The 18542-nt window shown below is 34.9% G+C and overlaps 1 protein-coding gene across 1 annotated transcript in view; it reads right to left on the minus strand.

Annotated features, from left to right (window-relative positions):
• Nucleotides 1-5769: 5769 nt before the first annotated feature.
• The window catches only part of LOC132544711 (uncharacterized), a 121992-nt gene continuing 109219 nt past the window's right edge, over nucleotides 5770-18542 (minus strand). Inside the window, exons 21-28 of the mRNA XM_060208352.1 lie at nucleotides 17105-17229; nucleotides 16574-16818; nucleotides 16044-16244; nucleotides 15112-15285; nucleotides 14418-14559; nucleotides 11759-11914; nucleotides 10131-10381; nucleotides 5770-7939 (exon numbers count right to left, since the gene is read on the minus strand). Of these exons, the coding sequence (XP_060064335.1) occupies nucleotides 7826-7939; nucleotides 10131-10381; nucleotides 11759-11914; nucleotides 14418-14559; nucleotides 15112-15285; nucleotides 16044-16244; nucleotides 16574-16818; nucleotides 17105-17229 (1408 nt within the window). The 3' untranslated portion in view covers nucleotides 5770-7825. The remainder of the gene's footprint in view (nucleotides 7940-10130; nucleotides 10382-11758; nucleotides 11915-14417; nucleotides 14560-15111; nucleotides 15286-16043; nucleotides 16245-16573; nucleotides 16819-17104; nucleotides 17230-18542) is intronic.

The following is an 18542-nucleotide window of genomic DNA, read 5'->3' on the forward strand; positions in this document are numbered from 1 at the left end:
TGAATTTCTGTTCATTGTTTGTCAAATTATATTTGTTTTGTTTTCTTTGAGTCAGTCAGTTTTGGGATTTGGGAATATCATCTCTGTGCCCTGCTATCCTTTCCATACGTACTCGTAAAAAAGGATCTATTCAATACCAGCTGATTTATTTCAAACTGACATGGGAGGACAAACGGTGGTTTATAGATGGTATATTAGGCAGGGAATACAGTATTTAGACTGTTAAGGTGGTGAAACTATGTATTAATTCATGTAAGTATGAAATGCACTGAAGTTAAAAAAAAATTCCCTTTATGAATGATTACAGAGTTATTGAAACATTCTGAAAATTAATAATATTGTGATTGTGAATGTAAAGAGTGCAGTAATATCAAGGTTTAACAGAAGTAGAATCAATTTCAGAAGAACTTCCTATAATGAGTAAGTTTTGATTGCCGTTATAACAGTCTGGATAAAAAATACACTCTCTACATGAAAGAACGTGATTTGGTTGGTTCTAGTGTCGAGATAAAAAGCTTTAAAAAACTTACCTTAAAATAAGTAAACGCATTCAAGCATGAAACTGTCGATGACGTCACAGTATTATAGCATTAAGTCACAGTTAATCGTGACCGCTCAGCTCTTTTCAGAACGTTACACGACTCTCGTACGCTGAAAGACCGAAAGGTCGTAATAGTGGACGTGAAACTCGTTAAAATAAATAAACACGGACGTGTATGTTCAAAATGCATATATCTATGGTCCGAAGACAGCATCCATTGCAGTGTGCTATGCTTTTTATAGGACTCTGCTATGACGTAAGTCTACAACAGGAATTGTTTTACAGATAGACTGAAGTTACTGGAATACGCAAGCCCATGGCAATTTCCTTCTATACTTAAGAATTTGAAGAGCAATCAAACGTTTGGAAAAACTGAAGTTTTCATATATTGACCTTTTCGTAATAACATATACCGCACGTCGGAAATTCGAAACAAAATTCGTAGTTAGGAATTCTTTTGACAAAATTTATCAAAAAATGGACAATGACAATTAATTTGCAGCTAAGCAACTTTTGATATAAAACTGATTGATGATGACGACATATACTTTCTCTATGAAATAAACAAGGACAATTTTACAAAATACTTTTTTTCAATTCCTTTTTTCATTTAAATGATGGATAACTAGAAATGGGAGACTTTGGGGGGGGACTTTTGGAGTCTTTGGGAGACTTTGGGGGGCCTTTTGGAGACTTTGGGAGACTTGACAGAAGAAATGACACTGCGGTACTCTACCTACATCTTCTGTGGAATATAGTGTAGTATGTCACAGTAGGAATGGATATCCTATTACATTAAAGCCAATCAGAAGTCTAAAAGGACAATCATAAAATGGTCCCATCTTTGTTTTGCGGTATCACTAACTACCACTACAATGGAAAAAAATAATCATGGGTGTTGGTCAACCTATTAAGTGATTTTTGACTCTGCTTCGTGCACATCATATAAAGAGTATACTTATACTAACGACATTCCATATAAATAACATCTTACAATACAAATGAATTTAGAGTTAGATACAATAGAGGCAAACAATGAATTTTAACTTACCATACAGCTGTTTAGTCCCTCTAGGACTCGTCAGTGATGGTACACCATACAGCTGTTTCGTCCTTCTAGGACTCGTCAGTGATGGTATACCATACAGCTGTTTAGTCCCTCTAGGACTCGTCAGTGATGGTACACCATATAGCTGTTTCGTCCTTCTAGGACTTATCAGTGATGGTACACCATACAGCTGTTTCGTCCTTCTAGGACTTGTCAGTGGTGCTACATCATACAGCTGTTTCGTCTTTCTTGGACTTGTCAGTGATGTTATATCATACAGCTGTTTAGTCCTTCTAGGACTTGTCAGTGATGTTCTATCATACAGCTGTTTCGTCCTTCTAGGACTCGTCAGTGATGTTATATCATACAGCTGTTTAGTCCTTCTAGGTCTCGTCAGTGATGCTACATCATACAGCCGTTTCGTCCTTCTAGGACTCGTCAGTGATGTTCTATCATACAGCTGTTTAGTCCTTCTAGGACTTGTCAGTGATGTTCTATCATACAGCTGTTTCGTCCTTCTTGGACTTGTCAGTGATGTTATATCATACAGCTGTTTAGTCCTTCTAGGTCTCGTCAGTGATGCTACATCATACAGCCGTTTCGTCCTTCTAGGACTCGTCAGTGATGTTCTATCATACAGCTGTTTCGTCCTTCTAGGACTCGTCAGTGATGTTCTATCATACAGCTGTTTCGTCCTTCTAGGACTCGTCAGTGATGTTACATCATACAGCTGTTCCGTCCTTCTAGGACTTGCCAGTGATGTTACATCATACAGCTGTTTCGTCCTTCTAGGACTTGTCAGTGATGTTACATCATACAGCTGTTTCGTCCTTCTAGGACTTGTCAGTGATGTTACATCATACAGCTGTTTCGTCCTTCTAGGACTTGCCAGTGATGCTACATCATACAGCTGTCCTGTAAACCCGAAGTATCCCAAACCATTGAACAGCAGTGTATAGTCCAATCTAAAAAAATAAAGGCGACTGTTTCAGAACGCAAAGATTCTCATCGACGTTAATAACAATGCAAGACAAGGTCAATTCAAAATGCCACATTAAAACCAAACCATTAGACTCCTCACAAAGCTTAGAACAAACCGAACTGTATACATTACACAGAACCAGATTTAGAATTTGACATCAGGAGTAAAAATTTTACTCGAGTTTCAATAAACCTGTTTACCCTGAATCAGCTCGGTGAGATACCTATATATATGTATATATATATAGAGGCTAAAGGAATACTAGAAAAACTTACCAATCTAGAGTTACAGTAAACAGCTTAAGACAAGAAGACTGGGAACTATTCTATCTGAGCTTGGTGACGACAATACACATGGACTTTCCATAGTTACAGTAGACAGAGAGAGACAGGAAGACTGGAACTATTCTATCAGGGCTTGGTGACGACAATAAACATGGACTTTCCAGAGTTACAGTAGACAGATAGAGACAAGAAGACTGGAACTATTCTATCTGGGCTTGGTGACGACAATAAACATGAACTTTCCAGTTACAGAAGACAGATAGAGACAAGAAGACTGGAACAATTCTATCTGGGCTTGGTGACAACAATAAACATGGACTTTCCAGTTACAGTAGACAGATAGAGACAAGAAGACTGGAACTATTCTATCTGGGCTTGGTGACGACAATAAACATGAACTTTCCAGTTACAGAAGACAGATAGAGACAAGAAGACTGGAACTATTCTATCTGGGCTTGGTGACAACAATAAACATGGACTTTCCAGTTACAGTAGACAGATAGAGACAAGAAGACTGGAACTATTCTATCTGAGCTTGGTGACGACAATAAACATGGACTTTCCATAGTTAGACAGCTAGAGACAAGAAGACTGGAACTATTCTATCTGGGCTTGGTGACGACAATAAATATGGACTTTCCAGAGTTACAGTAGACAGATAGAGACAAGAAGACTGGAACTATTCTATCTGGGCTTGGTGACGACAATAAACATGAACTTTCCAGTTACAGAAGACAGATAGAGACAAGAAGACTGGAACTATTCTATCTGGGCTTGGTGACGACAATAAACATGGACTTTCCAGTTACAGTAGACAGATAGAGACAAGAAGACTGGAACTATTCTATCTGAGCTTGGTGACGACAATAAACATGGACTTTCCAGAGTTAGACAGCTAGAGACAAGAAGACTGGGAACTATTCTATCAGGGCTTGGTGACGACAATAAACATGGACTTTCCATAGTTACAGAAGACAGATACAGACAAGATGACTGGAACTATTCTATCTGGGCTTGGTGACGACAATAAACATGGACTTTCCAGAGTTACAGTAGACAGATAGAGACAAGAAGACTGGAACTATTCTATCTGGGCTTGGTGACGACAATAAACATGAACTTTCCAGTTACAGAAGACAGATAGAGACAAGAAGACTGGAACTATTCTATCTGGGCTTGGTGACGACAATAAACATGAACTTTCCAGTTACAGAAGACAGATAGAGACAAGAAGACTGGAACTATTCTATCTGGGCTTGGTGACGACAATAAACATGGACTTTCCAGTTACAGTAGACAGATAGAGACAAGAAGACTGGAACTATTCTATCTGAACTTGGTGACGACAATAAACATGGACTTTCCAGAGTTAGACAGCTAGAGACAAGAAGACTGGGAACTATTCTATCAGGGCTTGGTGACGACAATAAACATGGACTTTCCAGAGTTAGACAGCTAGAGACAAGAAGACTGGGAACTATTCTATCAGGGCTTGGTGACGACAATAAACATGGACTTTCCATAGTTACAGGAGACAGATACAGACAAGATGACTTGAATCTATTCTATCTGGGCTTGGTGACGACAATAAACATGGACTTTCCAGAGTTACAGTAGACAGATAGAGACAAGAAGACTGGAACTATTCTATCTGGGCTTGGTGACGACAATAAACATGAACTTTCCAGTTACAGAAGACAGATAGAGACAAGAAGACTGGAACTATTCTATCTGGGCTTGGTGACGACAATAAACATGGACTTTCCAGTTACAGTAGACAGATAGAGACAAGAAGACTGGAACTATTCTATCTGAGCTTGGTGACGACAATAAACATGGACTTTCCAGAGTTAGACAGCTAGAGACAAGAAGACTGGGAACTATTCTATCAGGGCTTGGTGACGACAATAAACATGGACTTTCCATAGTTACAGAAGACAGATACAGACAAGATGACTGGAACTATTCTATCTGGGCTTGGTGACGACAATAAACATGGACTTTCCAGAGTTACAGTAGACAGATAGAGACAAGAAGACTGGAACTATTCTATCCGGGCTTGGTGACGACAATAAACACGGACTTTCCAGAGTTACAGAAGACAGATAGAGACAAGACTGGGAACTATTCTATCTGAACTTGGTGACGACAATAAACATGAACTTTCCAGAGTTACAGAAGACAGACAGAAACAAGAAGACTGGGAACTATTCTATCTGAGCTTGGTGACGACAACAAACATGGACTTAAAACTTGGTACATACAGTAAAAGTTACGTCTATTTTCTATATTTATGAGTACGTCCTCAGCAACCTTCTGTACGGTCCGATCGCCATCAACACCAATGTCTGTCATTTAAAGGGTCAAGATCTTTTTGTCAAGCAAAATAGTATGAGCAGAGCTGGATAAAAAATGCTGTTCTGAGGAATTCAACACATTTCGTAGAAAAGTCCTATGTTTGGGAGTGACTGTACAAAGAGCAGTCAGAGACATCGAAATCGCCATTAAGAATGATGTTACTGAATGATTTTCAGTCAGATCCTTCAGTTGCAAAACCAATACTTATACCTGTCCTCACTGCCACGTGGCACGGAAAAAATGTGATCTGTTGCTATTCATTTGCAAATCTTTTAAACCTTTCAAATCTTTCAAATTCCAAAGTGTGGTGTTGTGTAAACAAAATTTTGTTGCCAAAAGGATACTATTTCTCTGTGTCTTTAATGCAATTTTTGGATACACATTTGAACTGCTAGTTAAATTAGCATTATTCTGTATAAGACTAATTATCCACTTGGTTGGTGGCAGATTATAAACCCCGGACTAGTTGATGATGATTTAACAATGTTAGCTATGCTCTCTACCAAAATTAAAACAGAACAAAATAAAAGTTCATTTCTAAGTTTTATGTCATTATGATATGCATGTAACAACAAAGGTATATATAATATCTAAAACATGGTAATAAGACATTTGATTGAGTGCCTTCAAATGGTTTGCAATAATCATATTTACATATATATTCCATATTTACAAAATTACTATAAATAATTTTTTCTTCATTTTATACCATTGCAAATCTAAAAAATAAATATAAAATAATTCCACATTGACAATACACAATGTAACAATGGTAACCAAATAGTCATAGCAATATGCCATATCATTTACATGCACATTTGTGTACATTTGGAAATTTAAATTGCAATTAAAATAAAAACGTACCAAAAAATACCTCTTTAGTCTGAGGTCAATGTATAATAAGATTATGAAATATTAAACAGTGAATCTACATTGGCTATTTCACATCTATACTGGACAAACTTTGGGTGCTCCACAAAATTTCACAAAAGCTGCATTTTTATTTGATTAAATCTTGCTGCAATATCCCCTCTCAAGCAGAAAAAAATTCTTTTCATATTTAATAGCATGAATGTTTAACAATATTTAATGATTAAAATTTACTTTCATTTTTTTCTAAATGAAAGTTACCAGAAATCAATACCAAACCCTCTGGCCAATATTTCTGATACAAAGTCGGGGATTTGACAGCATTGCAACATGATGGACGACACAGTAGATTTATACTAGTATGAGGAATACACATGAATGTAAAAGTCAGGTTTGTGGTTTGTATATTACATGAGGACATCATTAATAACATGGAATGGTATCACTGTGATACAAGTGATGTATGTGAAGCTTTGTATACATATCAGAAAGATCGTATAGAATACTTCAGCTTTAAAATTGGTAACAGAATAATCAATTATTATGGCAATTTACATAAGCTTCTTCATCAAAAGTAATTGTAAATATTAAATATTTTTAAATATTCATTGATGACATGTACAACATCAAAATATTAGAAATAGAAAACAGAGTTTACTGACTCTTGATCGTATCTGATTTTCAATGGTGTAAAACATTTTCCGATCCTCACCCATACTTAATTAGGTCTGTAAATAAAAAAACTATTCTATATAGATCACTTGTTTATCAATATTAATTAATATGAAATGTAAACATCAATCAAACAGATAGTTAAACCTTAAATTCTACACATCATGTATGTAATTCTAGTCACCTGAATTGATATTCACATCATCTTTAAGATGTTTCCATATATAGCCTAATGTAAACAGTAAACATAAAACTAAATGCATATCACATATGCCCAACATCTTTTGACAAATGCCATTTTTTGTTCTCTCAAATAACTATTTACATCTGTATAAGGATATATATTGTAGGTATAAATTTCATCACCCTTCAAAACCAATACAAAAAGATTTCAAAGAATGCTTTGAAGATTCAAAACAGAGTATACTAACATTCTGAGACAAAAAGAAAACATCTTGATTTTGTTCTCTTTCAACTGGGAGTCTTGCTAAACTTTCAACAAGCTGTACAATCATTCAAATGCTGTCCTAACCGATAACTTGTGGTCCATCTCGTTATACAAAATGGCTGATTTTATATTTTAGGACAGGACCTAGCTGTTTGAGTAATTCATATATCTATATACAGTGAAATCTGACAGAATGGTAAATTTTAACTACACACCTGGCATACAAAACCTTTCACATAATTCCTGTTTGCTGGAATAGGACATGAAGTTATAAAATGATTACGAGTATTCATTACATATAAATGTAAACTATATCAAACAAAATGGCTGGAAACTGGTATGGTGTTACGGATAAAAAAAAACACAGCAACATAAAAACACCTTAACTGTCATAAAACACCAAAATATATTCCAAAAAATCAAAATTTGGATTCTCACCCAGACCTTGCATTTGAACACAACTTGTGACAAGGCCAGGGTCATTCATAATTCAAACCAAAGTTCAAGGTTACAGCAAGCCTATATAGGCCAAAAATCTAGTTTAAGTCAGTAACACATAATGGCAAGTGACAGCCTGCTGAAAAATAAAAACATCTTTCCATCAGAAAGTTAAAGGTCATGCTCAAAGTTGTGTGACTTCCACTTCCAAGACTGCTGGTGAGTCATTGTTCATATTACTTTGGAGACTAACAGACCGAGTTGAAAATGAGGAGGTTGATGATTTTCTTGAAGATGTCTGGAGAACAACACAAAAAAAAAAAAAATGGAAACACATGTTGCCAATGAACAGAACATAAAAAAACATTTAATCATCTGTTTGATGGAAAATACATTGAAATGTTTTATAGTATATACTTCTTATCCAGTTATCACCCTCATAATTAGAATAACATCAATAACAGATAAACACGCCCCTGATTTTTAACAAAAGTATATTTTATCTCCATCTCACAACAGCACATCGTGTAATCCTTATTCCAGGAAAACCTTTTCAAGTATACCCTTACTAAATATGTTCAAATATGATTTCTCATTTCAAACTATACTGATTGTCGTATTAATAGTGATTCTTACTGAATATCTATGTAGGTAGTCTGCGAGTCGAAGTGTAGAGTATCCCTCTCTGTTTCCACAATTTACACACTTCTGTATCATCCCTCTCTGTTTCCATAACTTACACACTTCTGTATCATCCCTCTCTGTTTCCATAACTTACACACTTCTGTATCATCCCTCTCTGTTTCCATAACTTACACACTTCTGTATCATCCCTCTCTGTTTCCATAATTTACAGACTTCTCAATCATCCCTCTCTGTTTCTATAGTTTACAGACTTCTCTATCATCCCTCTCTGTTTCTATAGTTTACAGACTTCTCTATCATCCCTCTCTGTTTCCATAACTTACACACTTCTGTATCATCCCTCTCTGTTTCCATAACTTACACACTTCTGTATCATCCCTCTCTGTTTCCATAATTTACAGACTTCTCTATCATCCCTCTCTGTTTCCATAATTTACAGACTTCTCAATCATCCCTCTCTGTTTCTATAGTTTACAGACTTCTCTATCATCCCTCTCTGTTTCCATAGTTTACAGACTTCTCTATCATCCCTCTCTGTTTCCATAACTTACAGACATCTCTATCATCCCTCTCTGTTTCCATAACTTACAGACTTCTCTATCATCCCTCTCTGTTTCCATAACTTACAGACTGCTCTATCATCCCTCTCTTTCCATAGTTTACAGACTTCTGTGTCATCCCTGTTTCCATAGTTTACAGACTTCTGTATCATCCCTCTCTGTTTCCATAACTTACAGACTGCTCTATCATCCCTCTGTTTCCATAGTTTACAGACTTCTCTATCATCCCTCTCTGTTTCCATAATTTACAGACATCTCAATCATCCCTCTCTGTTTCTATAGTTTACAGACTTCTCTATCATCCCTCTCTGTTTCCATAATTTACAGACATCTCAATCATCCCTCTCTGTTTCTATAGTTTACAGACTTCTCTATCATCCCTGTTTCCATAATTTACAGACTTCTCTATCATCCCTCTCTGTTTCCATAGTTTACAGACTTCTGTATCATCCCTGTTTCCATAATTTACAGACTTCTCTATCATCCCTCTCTGTTTCTATAGTTTACAGACTTCTCTATCATCCCACTCTGTTTCCATAACTTACAGACTGCTCTATCATCCCTCTCTTTCCATAGTTTACAGACTTCTGTGTCATCCCTGTTTCCATAGTTTACAGACTTCTGTATCATCCCTCTCTGTTTCCATAACTTACAGACTGCTCTATCATCCCTCTGTTTCCATAGTTTACAGACATCTCAATCATCCCTCTCTGTTTCTATAGTTTACAGACTTCTCTATCATCCCTGTTTCCATAATTTACAGACTTCTCTATCATCCCTCTCTGTTTCCATAGTTTACAGACTTCTGTATCATCCCTGTTTCCATAATTTACTAATTTACAGACTTCTCTATCATCCCTCTCTGTTTCTATAGTTTACAGACTTCTCTATCATCCCTCTCTGTTTCCATAACTTACAGACTGCTCTATCATCCCTCTCTGTTTCCATAGTTTACAGACTTCTCTATCATCCCTCTCTGTTTCCATAACTTACAGACATCTCTATCATCCCTCTCTGTTTCCATAACTTACAGACTTCTCTATCATCCCTCTCTGTTTCCACAACTTACAGACTTCTCTATCATCCCTCTCTGTTTCCATAGTTTACAGACTTCTCTATCATCCCTCTCTGTTTCCATAACTTACAGACTTCTGTATCATCCCTCTCTGTTTCCATAATTTACAGACTTCTCTATCGTCCCTCTCTGTTTCCATAATTTATAGACTCCTCTATCATCCCTCATAGTTTCCATAATTTCTCTATAATCTAGAAATAAAGATTTACCATTGGATTTTTCTTGGAAGATCTTTTCCTGGTCAAGGGAAAATCGGTTTGCGTCGAGGCATTGCACGTCTGGATTTTTGTCTTATTCCGTGGCACCACAATGATATCCGGACCAAAGAAGAAGTTATCATTGTGACTACAGGAAGGAAGTTTGTCGTCATTGAAACTAGAACAACTGGCGATCTTCTCGTCACCATGGCAACTACTACTTGATGAAGATGTTGAAGAGAGTGATGTTTTTTCTATGGAAGCTTTGAAAAAAAGTAAAAGAAAAAATCTGATAAGGGAAAGGACATTTCAGAGCACTACAATTTTGTTGACATCAGATATAAAATGTTTCAGACGACATTAAGCCAAACACAGCCATTAATAATCCTAATGACCTCTAATAATGACAGCTTTGTCAGAGAACAGTTAGTATTTAAGTTCATTACAGGTAAAGTGACAACGCAGATCAACCATTTTTTTCAAATTTTGAGCTATCCAAGAATTAAAATCACTTGATCATAACGTCAGAAAAATTTGCTGGGACTGGAGAAAGACTTGAACAGCACGGTCATTGAGCTATCAGCTTGTTAAAGTGTTTCCAATCTCACCATTTGTGAATATCATTACAAGTCTGTAAACCTTTCTTATTTAACCTTGGGCATTCTAGTTTTATTCATGTTATAATCAGTGATAAGGTTGTCTCCCTTTTATCAAATCATTACAGAATTTAGAAAATGTATTAATTAAATACCACAATTCATTTAGCTAAATAGGACTAAAGGCAAATTATATTCACTATCAATAAATTATTTTATATAATCTGTGGGATATAGGTTACATAGAATCATGTTATTTATTTGAGAAACACTATAGACTTAGGATAAAAAGGAAGACAACCAAATCTTTTGAGATATTTCAGGTTTTTATTTTCTTTTGTACCACCAAATATCATGCAAATATATATTCAACACATTCACACACAAGTGTTACTTAGCCAACACCACATAAAGCAAAACCAAACTACACACTCCACAAACTTATAACCTGTGATGTCAATATATAGTGATTAATCCTCCTGTTTTCAATCTTCAAAATCAATATTTAACAAAGCATTACTTTTTCTGAACAGCAGAAAATGTCATGGCTTTCAAAAATGAATTACCTGGAGTCACCAATGCAGAACTGGTCTCTTTTTGACAGAAGATGACCTCATTACATCACCCTGTGGCCTTAGTGATCTACATGTTTGACTTACATTGTACCTGTTGTTTGTTGACACTGTGGGTTGCTAACCTGGTTGACCTATGACCTATCTGTAGCTGACCTACCTCTCCATTGATGACACTGTGGGTTTCTGACCTGTTTGACCTATGACCTATCTATAGGTGACCTAACTGTGGATTGATGCCACTGGGTTGCTGACCTGGTTGATCTATGACCTATCTGTAGCTGACCTACCTCTCGATTGATGACACTGTTGGTTTCTTACCTGTTTGACCTATGACCTATCTGTAGGTGACCTACCTGTAGATTGATGACACTGTGGATTACTGACCTGTTTGACCTATGACCTATCTGTAGGTGACCTACCTGATGATTGCTGACCTGATTGGCCTATGACCTATCTGTAGGTGACCTACCTGTGGATTGATGACACTGTGGGTTGCTGTAGGCATGGTTTAGGATTGCACGCTCCCTCATGTCACGAGGTTTCTTTGGGGACAAGGATTTAGGAAGAAGACTTGTTTGGGATAGACTCGGAACACGAACACCAACCGTGGTGAAATCAACATTATCTGCAAACAGGGTCAGCTGATTAAAGCACACTTTGGGACTAAACCAATCAAAACATTCATCAGAAGCTCTGGATCAAAATCACACCTTTATAAAATTTGGTGTGATGTCCATCCAGATATTTCAAAGACTGTTTTTGATTTAAAGTTGAGGTAATTTCCATTCCAATAAACATTCAGGGTAGGGAGACATTGAAAGTGTATACCTGGTTATCCACTGACTGATCTGTATTTTATATACAAAGTGAATTCTATACCATAATAATTCAAAGAAATCTGATTGGAGAACAATTTTATCTGTTCAAAAGTTACTTTGTTGATTTTGTCAGATTGTTTACGAGTGTTCAATGACATGATAAATACAACTGTTTACTTAGTAGCTAAGCAGTTCTGTTTGCGCAATGAATCTGATTTGATCAATTCATTTATTTTAACAGGTTTTTACGTCCACTATTACGACCTTTCGGTCTTTCAGTGGACGAGTTTTGATCAATCTCATATACCACCTATATGTATGTGTATAGCTAATGTTTTCATTAAAATAAAGTCTTTTATAACCAACTTCAATATTCAGATTTCTTTTGATCTTGTCTTGATCTGAGTATTGGTAAAGAGATATTTATTTGAATCATTTACAAATAATATTTGACAGTTTGTTAATTTTTGTATTTTCTTTGCTTCTGTTTGTTTACAATAGGGATCAAAAAAGTTTAATTTCTAGGATTCCTAATCTATTCACACAAGCTACTCCAGTTTGGTTCTAGTCAAGTTTAAGTAAGATATATCAGGCATTGTTTTGAATTCACTTTATACTCATTCCCTAAAAACCTGACAATAAGATACAACTATATTCTTTTTCAGTAAGAACTTGATGGTAAATTTTTGAGACCAGCTTATTTTTAAGACTCTTTTATCTGTAAACTGAGAATGCCTAATTATTGAGAAGTTCCCAAGAAACTATTACCATTAAAATGTACATTCTATTATCTAAACAATAACCAGAATACTGTTGGGTGAAACAACATATGTTCGATACCAAAGAAATGCATGGAAATGATAGTTATAGGCCAAAATGTTTAAAAGAGAAAACAGTGCTATAATAAATACAGTTCTTGTGATAAATAAAGTATACAAAGTTTTAAACAGATAATTCTAATGGTAGTAATATCACCCTATAGTATTCTTGTTATTGTAAATGAATAAAAAACTGAAAAAAAAATTCTTTAAGCAAACTGAAAGAGGAAATATTTGGACAAGATTAAACTGTAACAAAGGGCAATAACTCTTTCCAAAATTATAAAATTACAATTCCATTAAGAAAAAAACAAAACCTTCATAAATGATTATAGAGCCCTCCAAGTCACAAAGAAAATGGTGAAAAAATGCGGAATCAGGTCTCCATACAGATTATTAAAAGTACCAACTCATTCTTAGGAACACAGGGCTTATTTTCCACATACTTTTCCCTTCATTAGGAACCTATGGCTTAATTTTAAGACTCGTTAATTTTCAACACTTTAGGGTATGCATTAATATACAATTGAAAACTTATTCAACATTCCACTGCTTAACTTCTTCATAGTTTACAGTATACATTTAGCTAACTGGTATACATTTTCAATTGCTCCCTGTAAAGTTTTCTTTGCACCATTAACTCAAACATGCTTGAATCTTAACTTTACATCCATTACTGACCATGTCTACCATATTTCCTGTATTCACCAGATTTTTATCAACAGCTCTTTCCTGTGAAACATGTTTGTCATTCTCCATTTTGTTAGAAAAATAATATGGGAACAACGATAAAGTCAACAACATACACTGAATATCACCTTTGGTTAATCTCTGCTGGGAGTTTTGAGAATATCCTCAGTTTCTATTTCAAATGTTACTGGTATTAATACAGAAAATATGGTTAATGCTCAAAACCCTTATTAAAACACAACCAATGATGGATATATGTTGTACCACAGGGACCCCATTCTTAATCAAATGACAGGTCATTATTAATCACATTTTTTAACCAAACATTTTAGAATCATGCTGATTATCAGTTCATTAATATATATACATGTCCCTAACCATCCAGTAGAACACATATCCCATACCCAATACAATTTTCTAACAATTATTCCTATTGAATTCAGTCTTAATGATACTTTTCTATTAAAACCAGAATTTTTCAAATATATTTTTTTTCTTTAAAAAATATTCTATGTTCAGTAGTCCTGAGTTCTGCAAAATGAATGAATTTTTTTTTGGAAAATTTCTCCAAATATTCTGAAGTATAAAAATTTTGATAAGTCATGAAGTTGCAAAAAACTTGTAAAATATCACAAACATCCCCATAACATATTTGAAGCATGACCTTTTCAAACATGATATTTTCTTTGAAAATAAATCTTTTCAAAATTACAATTTTCAACAATGATCAATTTGGTTACTTTTTTCAAAAACATTCTTTCTAAATTTCAATTTTATACAATGACTATAATACATGCCTCACCTGTAACAGTATGGAGAAGAGAATGCTCTATGTCTTCTACCATGGTGTGAGTATTAACGGTAGGAAAGTATTCTATATTTTTCCAGTGACGTTCCAAAGCAGGACCCCAGTTTGATTCAGAACTACAACTTTTCTTTAACCGCTGTGAAGATAAAAAATCCACATATTTTCCATTCAGCAGCAGCAACGTCAGCTGACTACTGATGTGGAAATATTACCAGTGTTGGAGAACTAGATGTTGTATAGTTCCACTCACACCAACACAGAAACACTTAAACCCCTAATTCTTTAACTAGGCATGCTAAACCTTGTAAAAGAATTGTTCGGTTTTGTCATCCTTGCATCAATGTTGACCATCCTTTGGAAAGTTTTCAGCAGGCAGGTCACAAATTATATAACTAAGATAGCAAGTCTGTATACACTAATTTATCACTTCAACATGTTCCATGCTTGAATGAATGTATTATGCTAGTTCTCAAGGCTAAAAATCTTGTAGTATTAACAACAGAATCAAGAATCACCTATTCAATTATTTGAAATAAAACATAAATTTTACCAATAGAAAATTTATTATACAAATTAATTTTCTATTTTTTCTATGCAAGAACTATACAAGTTAAACATTTCTGTTTTACAGAACCCATGATAAGACTGTCATAGCTTCCTTGACCAATAACGACAAAGTCACACTCACCTGTAAGAGGGAGCCTTGTTTGGTTATGACCTGGAATAACCCACACACTGGAATGGCTAGGACAGGGGTAAGTGTAATGATAAAACCTGGTATCTCTGCCCAGTCAGGATAGGCTTCTGTCTCATACTTTATTGACAGAGGTTTGTACCCAATCACTGAGAATATCAGAATAAACTGAAATAAAAGCAAAACATTAGCTGATCATCTCAAAAAAGTTCTCTAACAGAAACAAGTGCCATATCTTATGTAATTTCACTGTTATTGTTGACAAAATTAAATTGCACCACTATTTCACCTCGGTATCCAATTAAATTAATGCAAGACCAAGGTTAACTTATTCCATTCAGTTACAAAATTAAAATTCACACATGTCTCAGAGATGGCAGGCCTAAAAAGATATTTGTCTAGAGAGTAAGGAACAATATTCTGAACAGTGTGGTGGTACAAAGCAACCTTTAGCACTGTCACAGAATTCGAGCATAAACTTCTAAAGAATTAACTATAAGCCTTTAAAACTTTAGTATTAGAAATCACCTCTGTTAGTGCAAGAGGCTGAATGGGCCTGTATCACTCTACATAAATTGCTGATAAAGTTGATTTCAGTAAACCTGATGATTTTCTGCCAAATCATGTTACTGTTCAAATATTATACGACTCCTGGTCTTTTTGTTACAAAAAAGAAGCTGCATTTTTTTTCTCAATTTTTTACCCTTTTAATTTTGAAAGGGATCAAGGTCATCCATTTAAATAAATTTTAAATCATTCAACCGTGAATGTAACTTATGGCCCAATATTACCACCCAGGGCCTTTTGGTTATTGGTTTAATGAAAGTTTTGAAACCGTACCTACACCTGATGCTGCCTACATGACAAATGCTTACTTGTATTTTGGACAGATTAGGTAGCAGATCACGAAAGCTATATATACTCACTATTATAATGAGGGGTGTCATAACACACCACATCGCCTGCCACCAGTAACTAACACTATGTCCCACCATGTGTTTGATGTCCCGAGAGAACTGTTTCACCCCATATATCCAGCCGATGGCGATACACACGAAGATACCATTAATTAGGATGGGAAACCCCGCCGCATATTCATCCATCAGTTGTAGTACATACATACCACCCTAAAGACAGAAGTACATAACATGTATACTCAGACAGGATGGCGTCTACAACAATCTCACTTAGATATGGAATCAGATACTAAAACAACTTATTATTACAACAGTTTTTTTTATTGAAAACAAATACTAACTTGAAACTTTTTTACTCAGTATCACAAATGACGAGAAAGGTGTTGGCATGGATCAAATGCACAAAGTTTCAAAAGAGCACAATTAATTGTTTAAGGGCATAACTAAGTAAACTACTGTGGACAACTGTCATGTAACAATATAAGGGACATAACTCCAAAGAAAATCATCAATCAGCGAGATTCAAAGTTAGGATTTACCTGTGTGGTGAGTGGAAGTCCCAACAAAAACAAAATTCCACATAAAAGGGAGACAATCAGTACCCGTCTTCGTCGCAGTAGAGTGATATTTTCATCTATAATAGCAGTGATTACTGTCTCGATGTTCACAAACTGTGTACTTAGTCCTAGCATGACAATCATGAGAAAAAACAGCAGGGACCACATAGGGGCCGCCGGAAAGAAAGACATGGCAGCTGGATTAACAATAAAGGTCAGTCCAATACCTGAAGGTCAAACAGATGTAAAGGTTAATATTTATATACACTGTGTTTACACCATAATAGAAACACACACCAGGAAAATGTATGAAACCATAAAATTATTTCTTCATTTTCATAATGATTATTTGCATTTTTTTTTTTTTTTTTAAATATTTAGCATCAAGTTTTTTGAAAATCGAGAGAATTTCCCAAAAATTCTGAACTTTTATTTCAATTTTTAAATTTCTTTCCTAAATACATGCATTGAATATGGGGAAATTTGACTCACAACCTAAATTAACATGTTTACCTGAGGCTATGACATTCTCGACTGATGTGTTAAGTTCGTTGCTGAGGACGCCCATCATGGCAAACACAGAGAATCCCGCTAATACACTCATCAAGGTATCTCCCAGACAAACCAGTATTGCATCACTGAAACAGGAATGTCACTTTATACATTTCTATCTGTAAGGATTTTAAAGAAATTATCAGAATACTTTCATTGTGTTACAACCAGTTTTCAGCTTTTGGTAGCAACAAGTCACTTCTTTGTTTACAGAGTCTACGTGTATATACATCTCAAATCCAAGGGTACATAGGTTTACCTTGGTCCTTGGTCATGATATACATCTATCTCTATGACATAAACCATTGTATGTCTATCCCTATAACATTGTATGTCTATCTCTATAACATTGTATGTCTATCCCTATAACATTGTATGTCTATCCCTATAACATTGTATGAACATTGTATGTCTATCCCTATAACATTGTATGTCTATCCCTATAACATTGTATGTCTATCTCTATAACATTGTATGTCTATCCCTATAACAAACCATTGTATGTCTATCCCTATAACATTGTATGTCTATCTCTATAACATAAACCATTGTATGTCTATCTCTATAACATAAACCATTGTATGTCTATCTCTATAACATAAACCATTGTATGTCTATCCCTATAACATAAACCATTGTATGTCTATCCCTATAACATAAACCATTGTATGTCTATCCCTATAACATAAACCATTGTATGTCTATCTCTATAACATTGTATGTCTATCTCTATAACATTGTATGTCTATCTCTATAACATTGTATGTCTATCTCTATAACATAAACCATTGTATGTCTATCTCTATAATATAAACCATTGTATGTCTATCCCTATAACATTGTATGTCTATCCCTATAACATAAACCATTGTATGTCTATCTCTATGACATTGTATGTCTATCCATATGACATTGTATGTCTATCCCTATAACATAAACCATTGTATGTCTATCCCTATAACATAAACCATTGTATGTGTCTCTATAACATTGTATGTCTATCTCTATAACATAAACCATTGTATGTCTATCTCTATAACATAAACCATTGTATGTCTATCTCTATAACATAAACCATTGTATGTCTATCCCTATAACATAAACCATTGTATGTCTATCCCTATAACATTGTATGTCTATCTCTATAACATAAACCATTGTATGTCTATCTCTATAACATAAACCATTGTATGTCTATCTCTATAACATAAACCATTGTATGTCTATCCCTATAACATAAACCATTGTATGTCTATCCCTATAACATTGTATGTCTATCCCTATAACATAAACCATTGTATGTCTATCCCTATGACATTGTATGTCTATCCCTATAAACATTGTATGTCTATCTCTATAACATTGTATGTCTATCTCTATAACATTGTATGTCTATCTC

Source organism: Ylistrum balloti, unplaced genomic scaffold (genome assembly GCF_031769215.1).
Source record: "Ylistrum balloti isolate Yb309-2 unplaced genomic scaffold, AGI_CSIRO_Ybal_v1 Utg369808, whole genome shotgun sequence".
NCBI classification, from domain to species: Eukaryota; Metazoa; Mollusca; class Bivalvia; order Pectinida; family Pectinidae; genus Ylistrum; species Ylistrum balloti.